General features: G+C 59.1%; 1 protein-coding gene across 3 annotated transcripts; it reads left to right on the forward strand.

The window, feature by feature from the left end:
- Positions 1–3658: 3658 nt before the first annotated feature.
- On the forward strand, positions 3659–24586 carry SNED1 (sushi, nidogen and EGF like domains 1). 3 transcript variants are annotated; one of them, XM_054282679.1, is made up of 33 exons: positions 3659–3889; positions 6544–6831; positions 7316–7456; positions 8151–8313; positions 9249–9374; positions 9486–9599; positions 10352–10465; positions 10713–10826; positions 10947–11063; positions 11328–11453; positions 11708–11812; positions 12250–12363; positions 12488–12604; positions 13038–13154; positions 13234–13350; positions 13499–13612; positions 13693–13866; positions 14031–14144; positions 14733–14846; positions 15278–15391; positions 15472–15585; positions 16106–16402; positions 18766–18949; positions 19034–19146; positions 19580–19858; positions 20215–20359; positions 20653–20735; positions 21553–21639; positions 21832–21948; positions 22314–22404; positions 22971–23054; positions 23264–23302; positions 23661–24586. In XM_054282679.1, the coding sequence occupies exons 1-32, from the start codon at positions 3686–3688 to the stop codon at positions 23298–23300; spliced, it is 4338 nt and encodes a 1445-aa protein (XP_054138654.1). In that variant the 5' UTR covers positions 3659–3685; the 3' UTR covers positions 23301–23302; positions 23661–24586. The 3 variants fall into 3 exon arrangements, with proteins under 3 accessions (XP_054138654.1, XP_054138650.1, XP_054138653.1); XM_054282675.1 differs by lacking the exon at positions 22314–22404; XM_054282678.1 differs by lacking the exons at positions 21553–21639; positions 21832–21948; positions 22314–22404.
- Positions 24587–25272: the final 686 nt, after the last annotated feature.

The following is a 25272-nucleotide window of genomic DNA, read 5'->3' on the forward strand; positions in this document are numbered from 1 at the left end:
ACACTGACCTGCAGGAGGGATGGAGCAAGGCAGCGTGCAGCCAGCCCCCTCCCCTCCGGCCCTGCATCTGCCGCGGCCCGCTGCTCCAAGCATGGTTCTTGTAAAAATGCGTAAATATTTATACAAGAATAATTTAAAAAACATGGCCTGTCAAATAATCAAAGCAGCAGAACATCCGAGGAGCTTTCAGCTGGCTTGGGAAAGCTGACATTGCTTCCCAATGCTGTGCTGGAGGTGCCCGTGGCCAGCCCCAGCCCTGTGTGGTGCCACCCTTGCCAATGTGGCTTCACAACAAGCTTGGAATCTTCATTAGAACTGCTGCTGGGTTGGCTTTCACTTCATTAACCCAGCTGCAGGACCCTCCGCCAGGACAGGGCTTCACCAGGCTCTGGTTTCAGCCTCGTGTCCTGGTTTTGGCACCATTCCCTGCACTGGGACTGCCTCAGGACAGGGCTATCCTTGGGTGAAGTGCTGTGTCCCTGTCCCTCCCTGAGGCCAGGGGCTCTGTGGGGAGTGGCAGGGGGGCAGCTGAGCTGCCAGGGTGACCCTGGTGCTCCCTGACAGCATCCCCACCCCTCCAGAGCCAGCAGCACCCTCTGCATTCCGAACCCTGGGGTTTGCATCCCCACCCCTCCAGAGCCAGCAGCACCCTCAGCATTCCAAACCCTGGGGTTTGCAGTGGTGGGGAAAGAGCCTCGGGCTAGGGCTTGCCCCAGGGGAGAGGATTTGTTTCGATCTCAGGGGCTGCACGTCCCCATCTGTGCTGGTGTCACCAGTGGCTGGCAGAGCCACCACTCCTTTGCTGTGTCCCATGGGCACCGTGTCCCCCCAGGGAACAGCCCTGGGGAGCAGAACCTGGGACCCCCCATGTCCTTCTGCTCATCTGGGACTGCCCTAGGAGCAGGGAGGGGACACACCAGCAGCAGCATCCCTGCCACCAGAGCTCAGATGACACATGGCCACCAGCTGCGCGGGGCTCAGAGGGGTCCCAGGGTGGCAGGAGGGGACAGGGGAAGAGGTGCCTCCTGTTCCTGGCCCTGTGGGGTGGAGCAGGCGTTGCTGGGGGTTTGGGGGAGTGGGAGCTGGGTGTTGCAGTAACCTCCATCCTCCTGGCTGCCCCCCAGCCCCTTCCCACCACCCACAGCCGTGCATGTGATCTGCGCTGCTGCATTCTTTGAGCCTGGGCCAGACAACGAGTTCAAACCCTCTCACCGAAGCCCAGCCCCCCTCCAACACCCACACACCTCCCTGCTCCTCCTGGTGCCTCTCCCACCCCGGGGAAGGAGCTCCCAGGAGTAGTTCCCCCCCACAGGAGGTGATGCTTGTGCCACACACGTGTTTGGCATCCGCAGGGAACGCTCTCTGGGCTTGGCCCAATTAGCTGGGAGGGAGGGGAGAGCCAAATCCAAACCATGTGCTGACCTGCAGTCCCCTCTGCCTGAGTGATCCGTGCTGAACGCGCTCTGGATCATTAACAGCTCCCCAGGCCCCTTCCACATGTCCTGTCCCCAGCACGGGCTGGGGCTGGGCAGGGTTTGTGCTCTTTCCCTGTGCTGTTTTTCCAAGGCTGCCTTTTGTGGGAGGTAGTGGGGCTGGGAGGAACCAGGGGGTGACTCCTTGTGGATTTGGGGCAGCCCTGAAATGGGGATGCCAGGGAGAGACAGGCTTGGGGTCAGCAGAAGGATCTCTGACTCCATCTCTCCCTCCTGGAGGCGGTTCTTCACCGGAGAGCATCTCCAGGAGAGTCCAGGATACCCCTGGAACCTGCACACAGCCTCACCAAAGCCCCACTGGGATGGGTGGGGCAGATCCTGGCCCTCTTTTGGTGGCCATCAGAGAGCTGGACACCATAAAGGAGGTGCCAGAAAGGGGCATCTGTGCTGGAGATGGAGTGGGTGGTGCAGCACAGGGCTTGGCCAGATGCTGTGCAGAATAAAGGGCTGCTGCTGCTGCTGCTGCTTTCCCCCACGCTCCCCCCAGCACTCTCAGCACAGAGCCCAGCTTTGCACTGGCTCCAGCTCCAGGCCCAGAGGAAATGTCTGCAGCTGGGGCCCACAGCTGTTCTCCCTGCTCCATTTACTGCTTCCAATTTAACATCCCGGGGAGCTGGGCTGGACAACACGGGGGGAATGTGGGGATGCAAAGCCTGCCTGGAAGAAAATCCCTTCCCCTCCCTCAAGGGAAAACCCACCAGGAGAAGCCCAGGATGGCCCTGTGGGGTTGGTCCTGGAGGAGGGGCAGGTCCTGCCACAACATCCCTGTGTTCGTTGGGAGCTGAGCTTGTGGCAGACCTGGCAGGAGATGGGATTTGGGAGCACAGGGCTCACTCTGGTGGGGGTAAGGTGGTAGATGGTGACAGCCAGAAGACGGCCCTGCAGTCACCACCATAAAGAGAAGAGCATGGCAGAGCCACAGACTGGCATGGGGGAGGACGGCAGTGCCCCCATGGCATCCCACTTCAACCAGGGAGGATGGCAGTGCCCCCTTACATCCGACTGGGACTGGGCTGTGCAGCCTAATGCCTTCCAGAAAATCAGCCATGAATGGCCAGGGAGGGTAATTCATATCAAACCCATAAAACCTTTATTAGCGTCCTAGGGGAGAAATCCGGATGTGGCTGCTTATTTATTTTGGATTTCTCCCTCTCTCTCTCTCTCTTTTTTTTTTTTCTCCTTTTCTTTTAACATTTTCTTCCAAGAGATTTTTAAAGTGATAGGGTCAGCTCTCTGGGATCAGCAGTAGGGCTCAGATAGGGTTGCCTGGACCACTGGTGGATGCACTGGCATTCCAGGAGTCAGGATGATTTTGGGGTCCAGCTTTGAGTTGTGGCACAATTATCAACCCATCATGAGTTGATAATTATTCAGAACCACTGGTGCTTTTAGTGGGGCTTCCCTGGGAGTAGCCCTCTCTTTTCCCGGGAGCTCAGCCTCTCCCAGCCAAACCATTTCCCGATAATAAATGTAGGGTGGGTGTGTTTGTTTTGCTTCTCTTTTTTTTTTTTTTTTTCCTCCGGCAAAGACAAAGAAGCCCTTGAGCATGGAGCGTAACCTAAAACACGGCATTCCTGAAAAGAATTTCCTGATAATATTTTTAGCACCTGAAAAAAAAAAAAAGAAAAAAAGGAGAACGGGGGGGTGGGGGGGGAGGAGAAAAAACCACAAAAAAACAGGGAAAAAAGGAAAATGGCCCATTTTTTTTTCTTTTTTTTTTCCTCATGCAGTTTTGTGTTTTAATAGGTCGGGGAGGCTGGGGGAGGGGGTGGGGGTGTCTCTGTCCCCACGCGTGTTTTGGGGTGGGACAGGGGGGGACGCCCGGCCGCTCGCGCTCCTCGGGGAGCCCCCATGGCCCCGCCCCCTAGCCCCGCCCCCCCCGCTCGCCGCTCTCCCATTGGCCGGTCACACCCCGTTTATGCAAATGAGGCGCGGGGGCGTGGCCGGCAGGGTGAGGGCGCTCGGAGCGCTGTGGGGCCGAGGGGCCTCTGCTCCGAGCGGCGCTGAGGGGATCGCTCCGGGCTCCCCGCTCCCGGCTCACAGCGCCCGGCTCCGGGCAGAGCATCAGCCGCCGCCGCCCTCCCCGTGCCCCTCCGCGGGCGTCCTGCCCCGCCCCGCCCCGCCCTGCTCCGCCCCCGCCATGCTTCCGTGGCTGGTGCCGCCGTGAGAGGCGAGCGGCGGTGCCGGCGGCCATGCAGGTCCTGGCAGGCTGGGCCGTGCTGGTGGCACTGGGCTGGTGCCTGAGGGCCGCTGCGGAGGTGCCGCTCGGCGACTTCTACCCCTTCGGGCCGGCCCAGGGCGACGCCGCCACGCGGAAGCAGGACGATGGTGGCTCCGAGCTCCGGCCCCTCTCCATCCCCTTCCCCTTCTTCGGTGCGGGGCACACCGGCCTCTATGTGAGTAATTCCCACTATTCCTTCTTTTCCCCTCCCTCTAATTACCTCTTCTCTGTTTCGTTCTTCCTCTTCCCTTCCTCTTCTTTCCTCTTTCCTGTCGTGCTTGGGTGAATCCGAGTTTCCTTGGGGGCCATCAGGTGGTCCCCGCTTCACTGGGAGCCTCAGCGGTGTGCCGGGGATGGTGCGGTGGGTTTGGGGAGCACGCAGCACCCCTGGGTCAGTGTGGGGGTCCCCAGGCAGGATCCTGGCCCCAGTGCCTTGGGAATGCTCACCCACGGTGGGGAGCCGGGACTGAGCCCTGCTGGAGCCTGCATTCCCTGTACACCCACACCGTGTGGCACTGGCGGGGTGACATGCTAGGGGATCCCGGCAGCAGGGAGCTGGGCACATCTGGTGGGCAGGAGCCCAGAGCTGGTGTGCCGCAGCCTTGGAGTGATGGCCCCTGGCAAAGGGGTGTTGGTGGGGCTCTGGGTGTGATGTAGAATAAAGACAGCTGCGCTTTGGGCTGCCCACTCGGCACATCTGATTCCCTTGCCTTTCCCTGCGCCCACTGGGACTGTTGGTGACACACTCCCTTGCAACCTCTAAGCCACCAGGAGGGGACTGTGGCCAAAGAACTGGAGTCATGCCTAGCCCAGCATGTCCCCTGTGGCCAGAGGGGCAAGCCCAAGTGCCTGGCTGACCGTGGAGTCTTTTGGGTGGTGCTGTCTTGCATCCAGAAGTGAGATTTGGGCTCCCCATGCCAGTTTCCACCTGGAATAGTAAATCCTTCAGCATCTTGATCCCGTCTCCCCAGTTTGTTCTGGGCTTAATGATGACCCTGGCCCAGGTGGCAGAGGAGAGGGCTGAGCATTGCCTTGATGCCATCCCAGAGCTGGGCTCATGTACCATTCCACTGCCTTGGCTGCACAGGGGGTCCTTGGTCCTACCTGGTGTTCTTCCCCTGATCAAAGCACCAGCCCTGCCATCGGGGGGGAGGGATCCAGGCTTGGGGCTTGAGGCACTGTGGGAGGATAGAAGGGGCTGGGAGAAGCCAGGTGACATGATGGTTGTCCCACAGAGGATCCACAGTGTAGCTGTAGGTCTTGGAGGGGCTGCAGGGATCAGAGGACAGTGCATCCCCTTTCCGTGAGCTAAAACCCCACTCTGGCTCTGCAGGACCAGGTTGCCTGCCCCCAGCACAGAAATCCATGTGGCAGGAGCCCTCCTCCCCAGGGAGCTGCTGTTCAGGGGGACTGGCACAGGGCTGAGTTCACCTGGAAACCTCTGTTCTCAAGGGCTGCCTCCAACCACCCCCCTCCTCCTTCACAAAAACCAGCAACAACAAAAAAAGCCCTTCTTGGCTCTGGTTCTCTCCCATCTTGCTTTAATCAAGGGAAGAATGTTCCTCTGCGGACACAGTGGGGTTACAGGGGCTTTGGGAAAACAGAATCCTCTTTCCCTTAGTCACAGTAAGGACTGCCCTGTGCTCAAATGGAGGGGCTGTGAACCCTCCTCAGGGACTGGGGAGCTCCTCCAGGGACTGCACAAGGCCAGCACAGCTCAGCCCCCCCGTGCCTGGGTGTGCTGGCAGCTGGGGTGAGAGCATTCTGGCTTCCACATGGCTCCTGGGGATGCTGGCTCCCAGCTCCTTTTTGGCACACGAGTGTGACACCACTGCCTGCCTGCATGCCAGAGCTGCTCTCTCCACTTGAGAGCCTCTTGCCTGTACCAGGCCCCCTTTTCCATCCTGCCTGGAGAGCTTGGCTGGAGTCTCTGTGTTCCTGCCTGTGCCACGGTCGCTGTGGGCTGGGGAGCAGAGTGGCTTGGAGCTGACTGGGCTGGCAGTCATGGTGCTGTGGCAGGGTCACCTCCAGGGAATTTGGGAGCTCAGGGTGAGAGCATTTCCCTGTGATCCCTGTTCAGGCAGGCAGGGGGTTTCTTCACCTTCCTCATTCCCACTGCATCCCCAAGTTGGGAGGTAGCACTCCAGGCAGCAACATCCACTAGTTCCAGTTTCCTTCCCTGAGCTCAGGCTGCCTCTGCCATGCATCCCAGAACCCTAATTGCCCCAATTAGTTAGTGCTGAGGAACAGCTTGAATTATCTCACCGTGGGGGTCTGCCATCCCCCGCTCTAATGAGAGCAGCTTTGCACGGGGTGGTGGCACTTGGTCTCCAGGTGACCAAGAGCCCCTTGGCTCACCCGGAGTGCTGTGGGTGGGCGGGAGGATGGAGCGGGGCTCCTCCCACCCTGGGCCAGTGCCCGCAGCCCCCCTGCAGCAGGGTCCAGCCCCCTGGGCTGCCTGGGAGCCTGTCCCCTGCCAAGAGCGGTGCCGTGAGCTGGCCCCGCGCACCGGGCACTGTTTGTTTTATGCACAGGCTCCTGCAGTTTGTGCAGCTGTTCCCCTCCCCTGGCCCGGAGAACAGGGCTGGGTTTGTTCGGGCAGCGGCCGCAGCCGCGCTCCAGCGAGCAGGAGGCTGGGCCGGGGGATGGGGCTGTTGTGGGTGCTCAGGCACGTCTCTGCTTCTAAGGACAGGAAGGGGAAGCGCTCCAATATTTGTGGAAAGGGGAGGCGGGGAGAAAGATGAAATGGAAAGCACCTCTAAAACATGGATTCCTGCTGGCAGCAGGAGTCAACTGTGGCCACCCGTTTTTCTCCCTTGCTCTCTGCAGGTAAACAACAACGGGATCATCTCGTTCCTGAAGGAGGTGTCCCAGTTCACACCAGTGGCCTTCCCCATCTCCAAGGACCGGCGTGTGGTTGCTGCTTTCTGGGCAGATGTGGATAATCGGCGGGCAGGTGAAATATATTACCGAGAGAGCACCGAGCAGCCCATCTTGGACAGAGCCAGCAGGGACATTGCCCAGTATTTCCCCGAGTTCCCAGAGTTTTCTGCACAGTGGGTCTTCATTGCAACCTGGTACCGAGTCACCTTCTTCGGGGGAAACTCATTTTCACCAGTGAGTAGCTGAGGCAAGGCAGCCACCCCACCTGTGTGCCTTCAGTGTGGTGCCAGACCTTCCACCTTGGCACAGAGCTGTCAGCAGAGCTCAGCTGGCCATGATGTTGGCCATGATGGCTCCATCACCATACCTTGCTGTGACAGAGCAATAGTGGGCTAGCAATACCAAACCCTCCTCTTTTTGTGCCGTGTGGAGGCTTTACATCATCAGCCTTCTTGGGCAAAAGTGAGGCACCTTTTGCCTTCCAGATGCTCAATATCATGTTTTCCCCCATTTTTCCCATTCCTCTGAGATGAGAAGCGAGCTGTTCTAGCTCAGGATCGCAACAAGTTAGAAATAAAAATAATTAAACTCTAATGCCCTTGCTCATAGAGGAGGACTGGGGTTGAAGGAAACATCCCTTTGCTGAAAGCATTTTCTGTCACTTTATTTTAGGACTGGTACATCGTCCCTCACTGCTTTCCTCCCCTCCCTGCTGCAGGTAAACACTTTCCAGATTGTGCTCATCACGGATGGCAAGCTTTCCTTCACCATCTTTAACTATGAGTCCATCACCTGGACCACGGGTATGCACGCCAGCAGTGGGGGGGACTTTGCTGGGCTCGGTGGCATCGCAGCACAGGTAAGTGGCAAATGGAGCCCCTGGGGTGCCTGGGTAGCACATCCACCTTGAGAGCTCGTGCCTCCTGTTTGGGTTTCTTGGAGGTGGAAAACCTCCCCTTGCTTGTTTTTTTTTTTGCTTCTTCAGAGTTCTTAAATATCTGTGTGTGCTCTGGCTCCCAAAGTTGAGACCATACAGGGGGCTTTGTTATCCCAAAACCACAGATCTTTGCCTTGGCTGCTGCTTCACAGTCCCTTTTCCTTCCTAACCTCAGCCTTTAAGAGCAGCTGCCACTGCTAGCACAGCTTTTGCTTGTAGTTTTATTTCATCCCTGTGTGTGTTGTTGTGTTAAAGGGGAAAAAAGCCAACACCCACACCCACAAAAACCCCAGTGCCCACTTGGATGTGTGAATTTACCGACAGTTGATCCGTGCTTGGCTCCCTGCTTGCCAGCCTGCAGCAGGCAGGATGCTGCAGGTGGAGAGGAAGGAAATGGGATTTGAATTCCCAGGAAGGGACTGAGCAGGCCAAGTGTTCGCTTCACCCTGGTGTCCTGTCATGTCAACAGGACTGAGCGCTGGCCTGTGGAAAGGGAAAGGTGGTCTGAGTTGTGCCACCAGTGGTGCCATGTGACAGGAGGGATGAGTCCTGTTGCTCCAGCAGCCTTTTCCATGCATTAGTGATGTCTCTTTACTCTGTGCCTTTGTCCTTCCAGGCAGGTTTTAACGCCGGTGATGGAAAGCGCTACTTCAACATCCCCGGATCCCGCACCGATGACATCGCTGACGTGGAGATGACGACAAATGTGGGTATCCCCGGGCGCTGGGTGTTCAGAATCGATGATGCCCAGGTGCAAGTGGGGGGCTGCAGCAATACAAGTAAGAGGACAGCAGTTAGGTTTACTTAACTCCCAACCCAACCCCACACTGTTCTCCAGCCCCATCTTTCCCTGCCTCAACCCCCACCTCCGCGGGGTGGAAGAGATGTCTGGAAGGGCTTTGGGGAGGGAGGGGAGGCAGCTGTGTGGGGACTGTCTTCAGCACCAGCTGTGGTTGGGCATGGCACCTATGGTTGCCCTGGGGCTGGGAACGGCTGGGACAGCAAATGGGAAGGGGAGGAAGAGTTCTTAGTTTAAAGAAGCCTGCGGGGAGTGCTGAGGGAGGCTGGGGAGGAGGTGATGTGCACAGCTGGGCCCCTGCCAACCCACTGCCAGGGAGGGCATGAGGGACCAGCACCCTTGGGGGGAGCATATGTCCATCAGTCCTGGTACATTGGGCTGAGCCAAATGGAGGGCTGCTGAATGCCAGCCTGCCATGTGGGGTTAGGTTGCCAGGGCCTGGTCCATGCTCCTCACTCTGGGGGTCCTGGCATGTCCCCCACAGAGCTGTTGGTCTCCAGTTCCTCATCCCCACTTCCCCCTGGCCGTGTTTTCCCACTCGTGATCTGTGTGTCTTGCGTTATCGGTGGATTTTCTGTACATGGGCTCTCCCCGTCTCCTTTTCCTCTGCCCTGAATGATAAGCTGAGGGCATGTTCATGTCCCCTCAGCCAGGGGAGCAGACCTCCCCCCAGCCAGGCTGCAGACCTGTGCAGCCTCTCCCCCTTGCACAGGAGGAGTGAAACTGCCCCCTGTCCCAGGGGAGCCTGCAAGGAGCAGCCCCTGCCCCACCATCAGGCAGGCAGCCCCACGGGCTCCCCAAGCACCCCAGGGAGCCGGGCGGGTGCAGGGAGAGACCCTGGCACTGGTGTGGCTGGAAGGTGGCAGGTGAGCCCTGCCAGGGTGGGGTGACAGGGGTCACTGCCTGTTCCCACAGCCTCTGTGTGCCTGACACTGCGGCCCTGCCTGAATGGGGGGAAGTGTATCGAGGACTGCATCACGGGGAATCCCTCCTACACCTGCTCCTGCCTGGCCGGTTTTACTGGGAAGAGGTGCCATGTTGGTGAGCACTTGGCTGCAGGGAGCAGGTCTAGCTCTCAGTGTCACTGCTGCATGCTGGCAGTCTGTCTGTCCCCGCCCTGAGCTCCTGTCCCCGCCTGGGGCTCTGTTTCAGATGTGGATGAGTGCCTCTCCCAGCCATGTCAGAACGGAGCCACCTGCCTCAACGGTGCTGGCAGGTTCACCTGCAGGTGCCCACCAGGCTTCAGAGGCAACAGCTGTGAGACTGGTGAGCAGTGTGGCCCTTGAAAAGCAGAGACCTCAGGCTTGGGGGCACTTCTGCCCTTGGGAGGGCTCTTCAGACCAGGGCTCCTGCAGTAGCTGCTGGGCTCTAGCAGTTTGTGACAGCCAATTTGGATTTCAGCTTGCTTCAGGCAAAAGAAACTTTTCTCTGGCCACGAGCCTTTCCTTCTGCTGACTCTTCTGAGGGCTGTGCTCAGGACTGCTGCCAGCACTCTTCCACCACCACTCCCTTAGCCAGAAAAGCTGGCAGCCAGTGCTCAAACAAGCCTTGCAGGCCCTGCTTTTGCAGGTGATGCTCTGGTCCCAAGGTCTTCAAAGCCAGGGGAGACCCTCCCAGTCCCTGGCAGGGCTGTGGTTACAGGTTTCCCCCAGTTCTGGCCTCTGCCTGCCACTGGAAGTGCCGCCAAAGCTTTTGGCTCCCAGCAAGCGGCCGCGCCAGTGGAAAAGGGGAGAAGGGAGTTGACTTGTGGGGGAGGAAGGAAGGGAGGGAGAAATGCCCAGCAGAGCACACTGACTTCCAGGAGGTGTGGTGGGGTGAAAGAGCTGAGCTGCCTGAGGACAGGTTTTGGGGACAGTCATGACTGGGGACATGGCCACTGTCTCCTGACAGAAGGTGCATGGGTGGCACCAGTCCATACTCTGCCTAGGCCTGGTATCACCACATGTAGAGGGTGCCATGTGCTAATCCTGCACCTAGGCTGACACCCCTGCCTCTCTTTTTTTGATGTTCTTCTGCAGAAGAATCACCATGTGAGAAGAGGGTGTGCCAGAATGGTGGGAGTTGTCAGGTGGTGAACAGGACAGCAGAATGCTTGTGCCAATCAGGGTACACAGGGGAGGACTGCCAAACAGGTGGGTGACAGAAACAGGAATGGGATGGAGATGGTGATGTTTCATACCTTGGCAAGCTTCCTTCCCAGTCAGCTTCATTCCTGGGTGTAGTTTTGGGAGGGGAATGCTTGGAATTGCCAGTGGCCCCTATTTTTTTCTGTCCATCACCTTCACCCTCCTGAGCATCATCCAGGCTGGGAAGGAGGCACCAGGTGAGCTGGCTGTGCCCACACATGACCTGATGACCTTTCCTGGCCTCCCCTTGCAGAGGTGAACGAGTGTGAGTCCAGCCCGTGCCTGAACGGCGGGCACTGCATGGACCTGGTCGATAACTACACCTGTGTGTGCCTGGAGCCCTTCGTGGGACAGCGCTGCGAGACAGGTGCTGTGCCCCAGCCTGTCCCACGGCAGGGACTGTGTCCCCCATGTTCTGCTGGCCATCATGGCCCTCTCCCAAGCCCAGGCTCTCCTCCTGCTCACTGCCTTGCTTTCCCCTTACCAGATTCCTCTTCCTGCGAGGACCAGAGTTGCCAGAACCGGCAGACGTGCAACTACATCCGCCCTGGCCGCTACATCTGCACCTGCTCCCCGGGTTATTATGGCAACAACTGCCAGTACGGTGCGTGAGGCTGTGCCTCGACCAGCCTGGCACGGGCACTGCAGTCAGGGGCACCGGGCAGGAATGGGCACATGGCTGCAAAGGGGCTCTGTCAGTCATGGGCACTGGTGGGTGGCATGTGCAGAGTGGCTGTGTTGCTGCCAGGAGGGAACACCTTCCTGCAGGACTGCTTGACTGTGCTGGAGCCTCCAGCAGGATGCCCAGGACAGAGATATTCCAGCCCCAAACTGGAGCTCTCCAGCTCAGGCTCTCCATTCCCCACAGGTGGGCCCCGTGTGCCTGGCGCCTGCCTCTCCCAGCCGTGCCAGAACGCAGGCAGCTGCCTGGAGACTGAGAGGGGCTATGTCTGTGAGTGCCAGGAGGGCTACACTGGACAGGACTGCCGAGACCGTGAGTACAGCCCAGGGAACTTGCTAGCATGTCAGGGAAGGGGAGCCTTCATGCTCATGAGAGGGAGAAGCAGCAGCCCCAGAGGGCCTGTTCAGGGCTCTGGGATTGAGCAGGTCTGTCCTCCTGGAGGAGGCTGTGCCTGTGTGTCTGAGGGCCTCAGGGCTGCTGCCCACCTGAGCATCCCCTGTGAGCGGCATCTGTCCTAGCCCACAAGCAGGAGAGGTCCCAGGAAGCTCCTGTTTCTTCTGTTGCAGAGCTCTCTGAGGGCTGTGAGTGTCGTAATGGGGGCAGTTGTCTGGAGGGGAATGTCACGGTCTGCCAGTGCCTTCCTGGGTTTTTTGGTCTCCTCTGTGAATTCGGTAGGTGAAAGCTTCTTGCCTGCTGTGATCATTCCCTCTGGGATGCTTGAGTCAGGGAGCCTGTGGGTCAGCAAGGGGGCACTGCCCATGGCCAAGCCTAGCACAGTGCCAGGGACACACACTGAATCTGAGCCTGGAAATATTGTCACCTGGTGAGATGGCAGTGCTTCCACCTCCATCAGCTCCTTCCCTTGGAGCTGTGCCTCTGCCAGCCTCTGCCTCAGCTCAGCTCCCATGGGTGGGGAGGGAATCATGGCCTTTGTGCACTCCCTTGCTGAAGCTCACTGAGCATCCAGGCTGGGCATTGCCATTTGCACTGTCTGTGCCAGAGGGTCTGTCCTGCCTCACTGGACCTTGCAAAGTTAGGAGACTCCTGTTTCCATGGGGTGTCCCCCTGCCACTGACTGAAAGAGGCTGGCTCTGCCATGTGTTTGCAGAAGTCACCACGACGCCGTGCAACATGAACACGCAGTGCCCGGACGGTGGGTACTGCATGGAGTATGGCGGGAGCTACCTCTGTGTCTGCCACACCAGCTATGGCACCAACCACAGTAAGACTCCACAGGGATGTGGGAACAGCCCTGGGGTGGGGATACCCTCACCTCACCTCACGGGGAGCTGCCCTTGCACCCCTGGCCACATGGCCTCAGTGGTGCCCTGTGTTTGGCTCTGCAGCGATGCCATCCCCCTGCGACTCAGAGCCCTGCCTGAATGGGGGCTCCTGCAAGGTTGACGATGACTCGTACAGCTGCGAGTGTCCTCAAGGCTTCCTGGGCATGCACTGCGAGAAAGGTACCTCCACAGTGCCCCCTGTGGCACCAGCACCTGGCAGAGCTTGGGAGAAGGGCTTGGTTGGACCTTCCTGGGAGATGAACAGTTGCTTTCACAGCTGGAAGTTGGTGCAGGTTTTCCTATCCCATCCTGCAGGGTAGAGGGAGGGATTGAATGAATGTTGTCACCCAACAGCTGCAACAGCAGATCAGTTGTTTCCTCTACAACACCATCAGTGTTGGTGGTTTTTATTTACATGCCACAGCTTCTGCCCTCGGGAGCAGCCAGCTGTCTCCCAGCATCATGCACCAGTTGGCCCCAAGCACATCTGCACGGGTGCAGTTTTTGTGGTGTTGCAGGACCCAGGATGCAGTCAGGCTTCCCTCAGGAGGGCTGGTGGGTGCTGGAGTGAGGCAGCAGCTCCGGGTGACCCCGCTCTGGGCTCTCTCTGCAGCCAAGCCTCGGCTCTGCAGCACGGGGCCCTGCCGCAACGGGGGCACCTGCAGGGAGGCGGACGGCGAGTACCACTGCTCCTGCCCCTACCGCTTCACCGGCAAGCACTGCGAGATCGGTACAGCCCCCCGGCCCCCGTGGGAGGAGAGGCGGCAGCTGCCCCGCCCACCGGGCTCACGCCCGCCTTGTGCCCCCAGGTAAGCCGGACCCCTGTGCCTCGGGGCCCTGCCAGAACGGAGGCACGTGTTTCCACTACATCGGCAAGTACAAGTGTGACTGTCCCCCAGGCTACACCGGCCGGCACTGCGAGATTGGTAGGTTTGGGGAGGGTGTGCCACTGCCTGGGGGGATGGTGGGTGCGGCTGTCAGGCTGTCAGGAGCTCGCTGCTTGCTTGGAGCCCCCTTCCTTGTGCCCTGCTGGGCCTGGCTCTGGTTTCATTCCTTGCTCTGCTCTTCTTTCAGTGCCCTCCCCTTGCTTTCCTAGCCCCTGTGAGAATGGGGCTACCTGCGAGGAGCTCGGCGGGGGCTATGCTTGCACCTGCTCCCTGGGCTATGTAGGGAAGCACTGCCAGTTTGGTAAGGGCCTCGCACTTCCCCTGCTGCCTGGGAGCTTGGGGTGCCTCTGTGGGCCCCATTCATCCCCTGTCTCTCCACAGAGGTTGACTGTGGCATCCCCAGTGAGGTGAAGCATGCCCAGGCTTCTTTCAACTCCACCAAGGTGGGCTCACTGGCTGAGTACCAGTGTGAGCTGGGCTACATCCTCAGCCAGCACAACCATCCCCGTGTGTGCCGTGTGCCAGGCGTCTGGAGCGACCCCCCCGAGTGTGATGGTGAGGACTGCTGGGGACTGGGCAAGCCCTGGGACACCATCCCAGTGGCCTGAGGTCACACCCATGGGTTGGTGACCCCAGGATCTGTAGTGCAGTTGTCTGCTGCCTTCCCCCTGGGATCCCTGTCCTGTGCTCATGTCTCTCCCTTGCTCAAATTTCTTTAGAGATCGATGAGTGCCAGTCGCAGCCCTGCCTGAATGGTGGCCAGTGCAAGGATCGTGTCTCTGCCTTCCTGTGCTTGTGTGAACCAGGTTACACAGGCCACCATTGTGAGCTGGGTAAGAGACCACGCTCCAGGGCTGTCACAATGCCTCCCTCACCCTCCACCCTTGGGAAAGCCCCATGGATTGCAAAGGAGCTAGGTTACCAGGAGCTGTGTGTGCTTGGATCAGCCTGAGGCAAGGCCTTCTTTCCCAGGGCTCCCAGCCAACTGTAGGATTTTCCACCAGGAGATGCTGCTCCTATTTGGGGATAATGGGCAGTGTGGGAGGTGGTGGGATTCTGGCAGGTGGCTCCAGCCCAGCTCCCTGGGATCTGGCAGAGGACAGTGGTAGGAGAAGGTGGGCAGTTGGAAGCTAGATGAGAGATGACACAGGCACCCTGTGGGATGGATCTCTTGGCACAGTCCCACACTGCCAGTTGTCCCCAGGTGTCCCTGAAGGAATGTCCCCATACCATGTTCTTCATGGCAGGCCTGAGGCAGTGGGCATCCAGGAGCAGGGATATTCCTGGCCACTGGGCTTGGGGAAGCAAATGACATGGGAAGAGTCCATGCCCTGTGGGAGAAGTGCTGCTCTCCAAGCCCCTGTCCCTAGCACCAGCCATGTCTGTGCTGAGCTGGTGCCTTTCTTCCCTCTGCACCCCAGATGTTGACGAGTGCCAGTCAGAGCCCTGCAAGAACAGCGGGACCTGCCAGGACCTGCCCGGGTCCTTTGCTTGTTCCTGTCCTGAGGGCTTCCTGGGCACCCAGTGTGAGACAGGTAGGGGCTCTCCCTTCCTTGAGGCCAGTGGGAGGCTGGACTGTGGGTGCCAGGACACTGCCAGGGCTGGCACCATGCCGGGTGGCTCGTTGCTGTCTGGGACACCTTGACCCCAAGCCATCACCTGGTTGCTCACTGTTGCACCTCCTTGCCTGTAGTATTGGGGGCAGAGCTGAAACTGCTCTGAGGGGGAAGGAACCAGGAATGAAGTGTCCACCAGTGATGGACTCCCTTTCCAAGGTGTCTATCCCTTCCTGGGGATATGGGCACCATGGTGTACAGTGGGGGTTTCAGTGTCCAGCCCAGCTGTGCCAAACTCTGGGCTATGCATCTGCCCTGCTGCCCCCTCGGGGGTCTGTCACTGTTGCTCGTTCGTGGAGGCTGGGAGCTGGCTGCTGGCATGCTCACTGTTGGCCTTCTTCCCCCTCCAGAAGTGGATGCCTGTGAGTCAGACCCTTGCCAAAATGGAGGTGATTGTGAGAGCTACGGGGGCTCCTACCTCTGTGTGTGCCCAGAGGGTTTCTTCGGCTACCACTGTGAGACAGGTAAGGCAGGCAGGGCAGCACAGGGTGGCCCCAGGGTCAGGGGCACTGCTGACATGCCAAACGTGGCACCTCTCCCACAGCCAGTGACCCGTGCTTCTCCAGCCCCTGTGGGAGCAGAGGCTACTGCCTGCCCAGCAATGGCACCCACAGCTGCACCTGCAAAGTCAGCTACACAGGCAAGAACTGCGAAAAAGGTAAAGGCCCTCAGCAGCAGCACCAGGACATGATGTGGGGCTTGACGCCAGCCTGGCAGTGCCCACCGCCCACCCACGAGGGGCTCAGCACCATCTGGGACCAGCAGCACTCCTTGAGTTGGGCAGGGCTGGGGGCTCGCCCTGGGGGGGCACCAGGACACGGGGGACAGATTTCCCCTGCAGCAATGGCAATCCCTCGGATGCCCTCAGGAGGGGAGGCGGAGGCATCCAAGAGAAGCCTCTTGGCACTGGCCTCCCCCAGACCCCTCGCCCCATCCCGCAGTAGCCACAAGTGCTTGGCCACCAGTGATACCAGGGAATGCTCCTGGCACCCTGGCTCCTCCTGTGCCCACTGAGGCAGGGCTGGCTTACACCCAGAGAGCCCCTGCCAGGTGTGCCAGGCAAAACGAGCGAGGACCTCGTCCTCTTATCACCGCTGTTCTGCCGCTTGCTGACAGGGTCTGTTCTCTAAAGATTCATGGCATTACCTCTCCCCTTTGCTTTTGCACACACCCTGAAGAATTGCTGCCACCAACCTCATTAAAGGTGGAAAGGGTGGAGGACACTGGTGTGTTGATTTCTTGGCACCCACCTGAGGACGCAGCTGCCAGGCAACTCATTGACGGCTACGCCGTGACGTACGTATCCCTCGACGGCTCTTACCGCAGGACAGATTTTGTGGACCGAAGTCGTTCTGCCCACCAATTGCGGGCACTAACCTCCGGCAGAGCCTACAATATTTCTGTCTTTTCAGTCAAACGCAACGTGAACAACAAGAATGATATCAGCAGGCCCGTCATGCTCACCACGCGCACTAGTGAGTAGCGTCCCCAGGGGGATCACGTGTGGCCGTGTTCACAGGGGTCCGAGGATGAGGGAAGAATGAGGATCTGACTCCGTGTTTCAGAAGGCTTGATTTATTATTTGATGATATATATTATATTAAAACTATACTAAAAGAATAGAAGAAAGGATTTCATCAGAAGGCTAGCTAAGAATAGAAAAAGAATGAATAACACAGACTTGTAGGTCAGACTCTCTGTCTGAGCCACCTGACTGTGATTTGCCAGTAATTAGAAACAACCACATGGGCCAATCACAGATGCACCTGTTGCATTCCACAGCAGCAGATAATCATTGTTTACATTTTGTTCCTGAGGTCTCTCAGCTTCTCAGGAGGAAAAATCCTAAGGAAAGGATTTTCCATAAAAGATGTCTGTGACAATCACGGTCATGAGCGTGTGCGGCCCCTGCAGGTGCCAGGGTTTGTGCTGCCACCTCCAGCCTGCCACTAGCTCCAGCATGGTATCAAACCTAGCAGGTTTGCTGGTGCAGATCCTAAAACCTGAGGGCCTTGGAAAGTGCTTGACACAGAGAATCGCTGTTTGCTTTGCTGTGAGTAAAAGGCCTGATGCCATGTGGCTCACCCTGTCCAGGGGCTGTAAGGGAGCTTGCAGTGGGGATTGCTCCTGAGCCCTGTTCATTGGGGCCAGGCTGTCCTGCTCCTTGTCACTGTGCCCAGGAGAGTATGAGGAGCCCCTGTGCAAGGCAGGCAGTGAGGCTTCTGCAATCCTGTGGACCAATCTGCCATACTGCTGGGCTTGGTGTGGGAACATGGCAGCAAGGGCAGGGGCTGTCAGGGACCGCTGCTCCATGCACAGAGGAAGGGGCACAGTGATGCCTCTGGGGCATGGACAGGCAGGGCAGCTTTGATCCCACTTCCTAGGGCAGGCAGGTGTGGAAAGCAAATGCAAACAGGATGGAGGGAATTAGGAAAGCAGATGGCCTCTGAGGAGAGGAGAATAGTGGTGGTAAAGCCCCATCTCTCACAGCAAGCTGAGACCAAGGGAAGCCCAGGGGAGGAGATAGCAGCATGATGCACAGCAGCTCATGGGGCCTCAAGCCACAGCTGGATGCTGAGGTCAGGATGGCCACCTGAAGTGTGCCATGGACTTAGGAGTCACTAGTGGGGTTCCCCAGGGCTTGGTTTGGGGCCAGTCCTGTTTAACATATTTACTGATGGTCTGGACCTAGGGATTTTGTGTACCCTCAGTAAATTTGTAGCCAACACCAAGTTGGATGGGAGTGCTGATCTGCTTGAGGGTAGGAAGGCCCTGCAGAGAGACCTTGGCACACTCAGTCAAAGGGCTGAGGACAACAGCATGATGTTCAGTAAGGCCAAGTGTTGAGTCCTGCACTTGGGTCACAGCAGCCCCCTCAGCTCCAGGCTGGGGGAGGAGTGAAGAGCTCTTCAGCAGAAAGGGGTGAGGGTGCTGGTTGACAGCTGGCTGAACATGAGCCAACAGTGATCCCAAATGGCTCAGGAGGCCAATGCATCTTGACCTGTGTCAAGAGCAGCATGGCCAGCAGACCTAGGGAAGTGATCATCCCTCTGTGCTTGGCATTGTCGAGGCTGCAGTGCATTTAGCTCTGGGCCCTTCTCTTTAAAAAGGACATTGAGGCACTGGAGCATGGCCAGAGAGAGCAACAAGGCTTGTCAAGGGTCTGGGAAACACACCTTGTGAAGAACAGCTGAGAGAGCTGGGTTTGTTTAGCCTTGAGAAGAGGAGGCTCAGGGGGACCTGATAACTCTCCAAAACTCCCTGACAGGAGGTTGTAGCGTGGTGGAGGCTGGTTTCTTCTGTCATGCCTGCAGAGAGAGAACAAGAACTAATGGCCTAAAGCCAAGACAGAGAATTCACATTAGATAGTAGCAAAGAATGTTTCACTCTTTGGGTGGTCAAACATTGGAATCGGATATCCAGGGAGGTGGTAGAGTCACCATCCCTGGAGGTGTTCAGGAGGCATCTGGATCTGGTGCTGGGTGATGTGGTGTAGGGGTTATAGTGACAGTGCTGGAAGGATGGTTTAACTGGATGATCCTAGTTCTCTTCCAGCCTTGATGATTCTATGGTTAGGGCTGTGCCTGGGCACTGCAGCCCCTTTGGAGCTGTGGTGGGGGGCTGCTTTGAGTAGCCCAAGACCCTGTGGGTGGCAGACAGATGTGCCTCCCACCTGCCTGGGGACCGTGAGGAGAGCATGAGTTCAGTGGGAGAGGTGGCACTGAGCTGTTCCTCAGGGGAAGGCGATGCAGAGGTGCCCTCAGGACGCCCTGGGGGCACACAGGGAAGGGAGGGGTGACCCGGGGTGACCGCAGTGCTCTGTGCTTGCTCCGGCCAGGGCCGCGCCCGGTGGAAGGCTTTGAGATCAGCAATGTGACTGCCAGCGCCATCACGGTGCACTGGGCTCTGCACCGCCTGCAGCACTCCACGGTCAGCAGGGTCAGGGTCTCCATCCGCCACACGGGGGACCTGGCAGCCCGCACCGTGGAGCTCAACAGCAGCGTGGCCAAGTACACCTTCCTGTGAGTGCTGCTGCTGGGTGCCAGGGTCTGCCTCTCTCAGCTTGCCCTGCTCACCCCTTCCCATCTTGTCTTTTTCCTGCCCAGGGACCTGCAGCCAGGAGAGAGGTATATCATCCATGTCACAACGCTGAGCGGCCTGGGAGTGGAAGACCACCCCTCAGAGAGCCTGGCCACAGCCCCTTTTCATGTGTGGACAAGTGAGTGAGGTTGTCTTTGCCATCCTGGCTTGGCAGGAAAGCTGTGGGGAGGGAGAGGTGTGGGAGCTGCCAGACTGTCTGGCCAGCACAGCCAGCAGGAGGTGTGCAGGCAGGGCTGGGGAGGCCAGGAAAGACTCTGGTATGTGCTCCTCTGCCAAATGTTGTTCAGTCTCTGAGACCAGCAGGAGCCCAGCCCCATGCATGGGTGCAATTCATCCTCTGCTGTCTGGCAGCCAGAAGGCAAGGCCTGACCTGGGTGCCGGGGTGCAGTGAGGCTCTGTCTGCCTTGGCAAGGACAGAGTGTTGAGCATCCCCTGGCTGGAGCAGGCTCGGGGCTGGTCTGGGCAGTGCCAGGCAGGCTGGTATAAGGTGATGTGACCATCCAGGCACACCAGCTCTGACCGCTTTCCTCCCCATCCCCTGCCTGCTGCAGGGCCTCTCCCCCCACAGAACCTCACTGCCTCCCACGTCACCGCCACCTCTGTGTCCATGGCGTGGCAGCAGCCGCCTGCTGGCACCACGGAGGGGTACATCATCAATGTCACCACGGCCCAGAGCGTCAAGAGCCGCTACGTGCCCAACGGGAAGCTGGTGTCCTACACGGTGCGGGACCTGCTGCCGGGGCAGCGCTACCACCTGTCCCTGACAGCCGTGCAGAACACGGAGCAGGGCCAGCTGCACAGCGAGCCCATCCACCTCCACGTCAGCACCTGTAAGTGCTCCCGGGCTCTGCTGGCTGCTGCAGCACGAGGGGGGCAGTGGGAGGGCAGGGAAAGGGGTAGGGGGTGGAAAGCAGTTGGCCAACAGAGTGATGAGCCCTTGTTGCCTCATCACTCTTTTGTGATGGGGACAGGACGCAGCTCCACTGGAATGGGAAGTGGGGGTTGTAGGGTTAGCAAAGGGCAGACACAGAGCTCCAGCTTGGTGATGGGCACCTGCATCCCCGGTGTGTGGAGAGTGTGTGTGGCACCTGCATCCCCACCTGGCAGCCTGGGGATGATGGCCCTGGCTGGGAGGTCGGCTGCTGGCTCACGCTGCCTCCGTTAAGCCTCATCCTTTGGTGTGCAGTGCAGAGGGATGGGGCTCCAGAGAGGCGGTGGAGCCAAGCCGGGCACCCGCGGGTCCTGCGGAACAGGCTGCCCCCAGCCTTCCTGCCGGAGCTCCGCCTGCTGGCAGATCACGACACGGCTGAGGAGCCCTCGCCTGCCCCCAGGTAGGCACTGCCTCAGCTCTTGCACTCGCCCAAGCACTAGTCTGAGGCAGTCCCTTTTCCAGCTTCCATGCCCAGGTGTGTGCAGGGCCGAGCCATGCTCCTGCTGGGGTGCACGCTCTTGCCCACCCACTGGGGTTCTCAGCCATGCCCCTCACCCTGAGAGCAGTTCCCCCGTGGGACTTGCACAGAGCCTGATGCCACCAGTGAATGCTTTATGCAGCTGCCATGAGCCCCAGCACACAGAGCCTGGGGGAGCTGCAGTGCCCTGTACCCTCATGGCTCTCCTGTCCCAGGTTCACAGAGCTGGTGGATGGCAGAGGGAGGATCAGTGCCAGGTTTGGCCCTGCGCTGGGAAGATCCATCACTGTGAAAACACGTGAGTGCTCTTGTGCCTTTGTGTCCTGCTCCTGCCAGCCAGTGCCATCTCCTGCCCCTCCCTGTGAGCTGAGGTGGCAGCCAGGCAGGCTGCTGGAGCTATAAAGGAGGGTGGAGCCCTCTCATCTGGCCCTGGGCAGGCAAACATCTGCTCTGCCTGTTAGACCCCTGCCCGAGGAGAGGGGTGACTGGCTGGGGGAGCCCAGAGAAGGATCCTTGTGATGGGAGGCAGTGCTGACTGTGCCTGCCCTGCTTCCCTGCCAGCAGCAGCAGGGGCCTGAGCAGGCCTGCCCTGCTTCCCTGCCAGCAGCAGCAGGGGCCTGAGCAGTGGCTCCATAGCCCTCCAGTGCAGCCCCTGCCTGCCCAGCAACCTCAGCCCCCACTGTCAAGAGCAGCCTTACACCTGAGGAGGGTGCCTGGGTGAGAAACCCCTCACTAGTCAGACCTAGCCCCCATTTTCCATCCCCAGAAGACTGGGGACCAACCCAAGTGCCAACCCAAAATACCCTAGAGCACCCTGCAAGATACCCAAGATACCCTGCAAACCCCACACCATGGGGTGGGGAAGGGGCCTGGCACACCTGAGGGCAGCCCTTGGCCTCACTGAACATCCTGGTTCTGCGCAGGACTCTGTCCCAAACCCTTCCAGGAGGAGTGAGTGTCACCCCAATTCTAGGGATGCCAGCTGGGGAGGGCTAAAGCACTGCCTCAGGCCTGAGCAGTGCCCCAGGGCTGCAGGCAGGCTGGATCCCCTGGAGGGGCTGCCTTTGGGTCTGGCTCTGGCCTGGAAGGTGACATTTAATCCTCTCATTGTCCAGAGCCAGATGCTCCAGTGAAGCTGGAGAACACAGAGGTGTCCAGCTGGGACAGTCTGGCACTGCAGCTGCGTGAGGCAAAGAGCAAGAGTAAGTCCCAGGGGGAGACCCACAGCAGCAGGAACCAGCCCTGGCCCCACAGGCAACCTGCTCAGCACCAGCCTGCCCTCCTTGGAGGGCACCCCTGCCCACCTGCTCTTCCTGGGAGCACCCTGGCAATGCCAGGGCCTTGGCAGGGCTGAGCTGTGGCCCCGGGCTCTGATGGTGGAGCGTGTTTTGCAGGAGAGGGGCAGAACTGCTCCCAGAATCCCTGCAGGAACGGAGGCACCTGCACCAGAGATGGGGAGTCCTACCACTGTGCCTGCCGCCCGGGCTTCAAGGGCAGGCTCTGCCAGCTGGGTGAGTGCCACGCCGTGCCCGAGGGCCAGGCTGCTGCCTGTCCCTGACACAGCATGTCCCCTAGCATGGTCACCCAGCACACCCTGCCAGCGCCCAGGGGCTCCCACAGTGCCCAGGCTTTGCTGGAGATCCGTGTCATGCTGGCAGCTGGGAGAGGGGCTGGGCTCTGCTCCTGGCTGAGCTCTCTGCCAGGCCCCTGCCTTACCCAGAGAGTTACATAGGCAGTGTGAGGCTGGGGGCTCTGCTTCTGCTGCTGGCTCAGCTGTGTTGAGGCCAGGGGGGCCTCGGCAGACCCTTGCCCCGAGGCACAGGCAGGCAGGGCCAGGGATGGGCTCAGTGGTAGCTCCCCTCTCCTATTCCCCAAGCAGCCTGCAAGAAGGTGCCCCACTCGTGCACGCGGCTGTACTCGGAAACCAGGGCATTCCCCGTGTGGGAAGGAGGCACCTGCCACTACCTGTGAGTACTGCCTGCAGGTGATGCTGCCCCTTCCCCTGTGCTCTGAGCTGGGGGTGTCCCTGCAGCTCGGCTTTGGGGAAGGGACAGCGAGCTCAAGGCCGTCTCCAGCCCCAGCTGGCAGTTGCCCCCTCCCCAGTGCAGGCTGAGCAGCCTGGAGTGCCCCTGTGCCCACCCCAGCTGTGCATCAGGGCAGGGTGGGGCTCAAGTGACAGCCCCATCCTGGTGTTGCCCACCCAGCAAGGTTGCATTTGGTGTGTGTGACCCCCAGACAGCAGCAGATCCCATCCAGCCCCTGGCTGCCTCTCCACCTGTGAGCAGAGGGCTGGGGGAGCCCTGATGCAGTGCCAGGGCAGGGGGGCTCTGCTCTGCCCAGGCCCCCCTGTGATGGAGGCACAAAGGCCTGGCTGGGATCAGTCCCCCAGCACAGCGGAAAAAATCTGGTCCCATTCCTGCCAAGGTTGGCTACTGCAGCCTGGAAGGAAATAGGGGAAATAGCCAGACTTCCCCTTCACTCTTATGAAAGCACCTCTCTCCCTTTTGTTCCCATATCTCCACTGTGTGTGCAGGTCCAGGAGAGTCTACAAGGTACACCAGGATATCTGCTACAAGGAGAGCTGTGAGAGCACCACTGCCAAGAGGACAAGCAGCAGGTACGGCCCACAGTGGATGTGCCAGCCTTGCTGGGATCCTGGGCAGGGGAAGGGGCTGGCTGGTGTGCCCCGGCATGCAGGGGGACCCCAGGCTGGGGGTGGATGCTGAGGGGGGCAGACATGACCAAGGCATGGATGGCAGTGCTGTGTGCTTGTCTGTGAGGCAATGGGGCATGGGGCTGACAGCGCTGTCCTCCCTTCTCTTGCAGAAAGCCAAGCAACAGTCACACACTGAAGAAGCCCTAGAAGTAAGTACCTGCTCCAGCCCTCCTCAGATGCAGGCAGGGGCAGCTCTCATGCAGGGAGTCAGGGAGAGAGATGCAGGCCAGGAGGAACCTGGCTCATGCCACCGTGCCCAGGGGGTCTGAGGGCTCCTGGCTGTGGCTGGGGTGGAGAAGCAGGAGGGAATGCTCTGCTTCCCCCTGGCTCTGCAGCTCCCTATGAGCAAGAAATTCCTGCATAAAAAGCACCGGGCAAAGGCTGGAGTCCTGGAGGCAGCAGGTGCCCTCTCTCAGCACAAGGTGGTGCACAGGGTGGGCAGAGGCCAGCTGCAGGGCATCTGGCAGACTCTGCACACCAGCTCATTTTACTCCTGCTCCTCCACAGGTTTTAAAGCAGTAGAAGCTTCATCTTTCCACATCTAAGGGCTTTTTGAACACCAGGAAGATCAGATCTGCTCACGGGGTTGAACACAGCAGGGTTGAACTTCCTGGCTGGTGTCAACCTCTCCCTCTCCTCCGGCCCATTAGGGACACGCAGCTGGATCAGCACACTGAGTAGTGCTCCCTTTCCCCCTGCTGGCCCAGCACTGCCTTTGCTGGCCCCCTCTCAGTGCCCCTTGAGGGGCCAGCCCTGCTCAGCACCCCCAGCCACTCTGCACAAGCCACGGGCTCCCCGCTCCACTCAGGGACCAGCCCAGCCCCTTGCCAACAGCATCTGCACCAATCTGTTCTCGTAATCCAAGGTTATAAATTACCTATAACCCTCAAATAAAACAGTTTAATGCAGACCAAAAAGCTTTAGCCATCACCTGAAATCTGGCCCCCAGAAACATGCTGTGTAGATGAGTTAGAAATGGTGAGCAGCTCGGAGTGGTGAGGCGAGCACGGGCAGTAGAGGAGCATTCCTGTTCCCTCTGCTCTAGCAGGGGAAACTGAGGCAGCTTCTACTGCCTGCCTTTTTTCTTTGCTTTGTACACAAAGCCCTGCTTTTAACCAAATTTCCAGCTCAGAAACCAATAGAGCACCTAAAAAGAATTTAAAATGTGGTCTGTAGGGTGAAATCTGTCAGCTGAGGCATGCCAGCAGTTGCCTCCACACCAGTGCAGGGCCCAGCAGAGGCTTGGTGAGGAAGCCAGCCCCACACTCCATCCCCTTGCACTGCACTTCCCTGTGGCACCAGTGCTGCAGGGTGATGTGGAGGAGAGGACCAGCAGCCAGCACTGCAGCAGGGCAGGCAAGGAAAGAAAAAGTGTAGCTTAGAAACGTTGCTAGTTTTTGTGAGTTTGTATGACAACACTAGTTAAACATAGATTTGTGTATTAACGTACACGGTGTATATTATAAATTAACACATACCAGAGATATATCACAGTTATGGTATAGAGTGTCATGGCCCCAGCAGAGTGGGATTGTTCTGGTGGGGAGGGCCTCCCCTCCTGCCAAGCAGGGCTCTGTTGCTCAGCCACATGGCTCAAGCAGCAGCTTGGAAGCTGCTCTCAGAGCAGGGCAGGCCCAGGAATTTCAGTGCTCCTGCCACCACCCTCTTCCTCCTGGAGCAGTGTAACAGTGCCCAGCCTGGGGGCAGGGACAGTGTGAAGCCAAGACCAGCTGGCCAGTGTGCTGCTCCCCTCCTGCACCACCTCCAGCTCTGCTCCCACAGGACAGACAGGCCTTGTTTCCCTCCAAGGCTGCCTGGTCCTGCTCCAGCTGCCTGGCAGCACAGCAGCCCTGCCTTCCCAGGGCAGGAGAAGCAGCCAGCCCTCCCCAGCAGGAACAGCAGGGCAAGGGGAAGCCCAACAGGAGAGTTTGGAGCTGTGGTCTGAAAGTACCTGCGCCCCTGCTCTCTCAGCCACGAGATCAGCACTGACATGGGCTGTGGAGGGGGAGGTGGCCCTGCCATGGGGCAGTTCTGTAGCCACAGGAGTTGTCCCCACAGCACCAGGCAGCCTGGTCCCACTGCCAGCCAGCAGAGCAGCCACAGCTGCTGTCCCACAGCT

The sequence above is a fragment of the Melozone crissalis genome, unplaced genomic scaffold (assembly GCF_028551555.1).
Source record: "Melozone crissalis strain CALT ecotype California unplaced genomic scaffold, PUWL_Pcris_2 ptg000034l_1, whole genome shotgun sequence".
Taxonomy (NCBI): domain Eukaryota; kingdom Metazoa; phylum Chordata; class Aves; order Passeriformes; family Passerellidae; genus Melozone; species Melozone crissalis.